The following is a 2,596-nucleotide window of genomic DNA, read 5'->3' as shown; positions in this document are numbered from 1 at the left end:
TATGAATGATAGTTATTCTTTGTCTTTTTGTACTAAACCAGGCCTTTCTGTGGGGGGGGGAAAAAGGGTTCCTTGGGAAGGAGGATGGCTGGCACTCGAGTCTTACAGATTGGTAATTCAGTCATCAGAAGATTTGTTTAAGCACGATTCTTACGTACCTAAGACAAAAGAGGCAATGCAGCCCAGGAGAGGGACTGATGACATTGCCAGACGTGAAATTAGAATTGGTGCTGTCCAGAGCTGCCTGCTTTAAGAAAGGCATTGATAAATATCTGTATTTATTATAACCTCTTTGAAGCTGGGTTTGTATCTACAACAGTGAAATGCTTGGATGTGATCTCAGAAAAGGTGTCAGAACATCAGAGTAAACGTTACTGTGAAAGGAAACTAGAATAGACCAGCCTGTTCTGTGTCTCTGTACAAAGAGAGAGAGGGGTGGCTTAGTCAGGGAAGAAAACAATTTAAAGCTGCTTTTTTTTTTCCTTCAGAATAACCAACAGCAGTTAGTCATCAGTGTGTAGTGGGTGTTTATGGCAGAAAAGAAAAACTCTTGCCTTGTAAAATGCAGTGTACCATTATCCCATTTTGAGTTTTGATACGTTCCAGTGTATCTTGATACGGAAATCAGATGAGTTAGGAGTGGAATCATTCTAGTGAGATCTTGAAGAAGTCCTCCTTCAACAAGAAGCAAAAAAGAGTAAACCAAGGAAGTGAAGTATGATGGCACATACCACTAGTCCTCATTTTGTACATTTTCATTTAAATCTGTAAGAAGATTTGAAATCTCCTATCGGTAGGTTACGTCTCTCCAATACCCAGCCTGGAAAGACTTACTAGAGTAAAATGGAGAATTGCCGTTAGAAAATATGGGAAATTCTGAGCCACGCTGAGCATTTTTTCTAAGCTGCAGTTGATTGCCCTTGGCACTTCACAGGGCTGGGCTCGAGAGTTATATTATGAGGACATTAGATAAGTATCCTCGGGAAAGCCTCAGTGGTGGTAATTATTATTACAGCTATTATCTAGTCAGCAAAGTTAATGCCTGCCCGTTTTTTTTAAGAGCAGGGTGTATGTTAATAAAGCGCTCAGTATTCATTGCAAACAGTCCTGTCTGTTTTCTAGTTGAGATTCTAAAACTCCTTCTGCTCTTTTTTTTTTTTCTTATTTTTTTACGAGACAGGCAGACTTCATTAACTTCAGGTTTAATTTAAAAAACGAATGTGGAACTTATTGGCTCAGCACCTTAAAGAATTCCATGTTTAATAATTGTGAAGGTTTTCCATCAGATTTGTCTCTGTTCTGAATTAGTAATGTTGCTGACTTACTGTTTTAGAAGAGGAAGTCCTTGACCTACTGGGTTGAAAGAATTGTGACTGCTCTGAACCTTTGTGGGTCCTTTAGCTCTGCCATATCCCTTGTGAATAATTAGAGGTATTTGAAGGTATTGCTGGAGAAGCCAATTTGTGTCTTTCACTTTGCATATTGTTGAAGCCTCATGAATTAATCATCAGCAGGGCAAAAAATTAACTTCTTCAGACACATATTTTGATGGGTCATGAGGGAGAATGTAAAGTGATCTGTAAAATATTCTACTGATCCTCTAAGTATTAAATTATTATACCTACAGGCTAATTTAATGGAAAAAAATAGTTTCTTTTTCCCTTTCCTAACAGAAAAATGCACCAAAAAAAAAAAAAAGTCAAGCTTCATTATTTTTCTTGCAGTTGAAGGCATTAGAAATGCAATCACTTAATTTGCTGAATGCTTATACAAACAATTCTGAAGGCTGTGTTAAACCAATCTTGTGTACATATTTACTTCTATTTGTGTTCTTGGGGTTTGTTTGGTTGGTTGGTTGTTTTTTTGTACTTTTTTTTAACAAGGTTAAACAACATCTTTAATACTAGAATCATTTTTGCAAAAAATAGGAGGGGGGGTGGGGGAAGAGTGTATGGTGATTTATAATTGTCTTTAACCAAAAAGTTGTCAATTGTTTTCTAAGGTTCTAAATAGCTGGCTGCTGGGTGGTTCTTTTACTGGTGTGCTAAGTATTTTTTTTTTTTTATTCGTTCTAGCAAATGAGACCGAATTAGCATTCTTCTGTGAGGAAGATTACAGAAACTACAAAGCTAATCCTGTTTCAGCCTGGTGAAGATCCCAAGAGGTTGTTTTGTTTTCCCATACCTGTTGTAAATTTCCCTTATTCTGCTTAATGAGATTTTTCTTAAAGATCAATAAATCCTAGAGGATTGCTTTGCAAACAGTGCAATTCCCTTCCTATAGAAATGAATTTCTGTCAATACGCTAAGACTGAGAGAAGAAAAACTGGGGGATATAAAAGCCTTTTATTTTCTTTCTCACATGTCCTTTTCCTTTGCTTGCCTCTTATGGTGCAGGCAGTGCAATCCCTGACCTGTGACACGCGTTCTTGGTGTGATCCTACACCAGACATTAGCTACATACGGAAGTTATACAGTGCACAGTAAGATTCCATCACAGCATCAACTTCTGAGGAAAGTGGAAATGTTTTATGACCAAATCACTGGGTATTTTAGAGAGCCTAAGAAGAGAATCTTTGTTTCCAGCCACAGCTTTA

The 2,596-nt window shown here is 37.4% G+C and overlaps 1 protein-coding gene across 1 annotated transcript in view; it reads left to right on the top strand.

The window, feature by feature from the left end:
• Positions 1-2,327, top strand: part of LOC104502233 (chromosome unknown open reading frame, human C2orf76) — a 9,271-nt gene extending 6,944 nt beyond the window's left edge. Inside the window, exon 5 of the mRNA XM_010146177.1 lies at positions 2,076-2,327. Coding sequence (XP_010144479.1) covers positions 2,076-2,152 — 77 coding nt within the window. The 3' untranslated portion in view covers positions 2,153-2,327. The remainder of the gene's footprint in view (positions 1-2,075) is intronic.
• The last annotated feature ends 269 nt before the right edge of the window (positions 2,328-2,596 follow it).

The sequence above is a fragment of the Buceros rhinoceros genome, unplaced genomic scaffold (assembly GCF_000710305.1).
Source record: "Buceros rhinoceros silvestris isolate BGI_N320 unplaced genomic scaffold, ASM71030v1 scaffold11492, whole genome shotgun sequence".
In the NCBI taxonomy this organism is placed as follows: domain Eukaryota; kingdom Metazoa; phylum Chordata; class Aves; order Bucerotiformes; family Bucerotidae; genus Buceros; species Buceros rhinoceros.
This window is presented reverse-complemented; position numbering and strand designations above follow the sequence as displayed.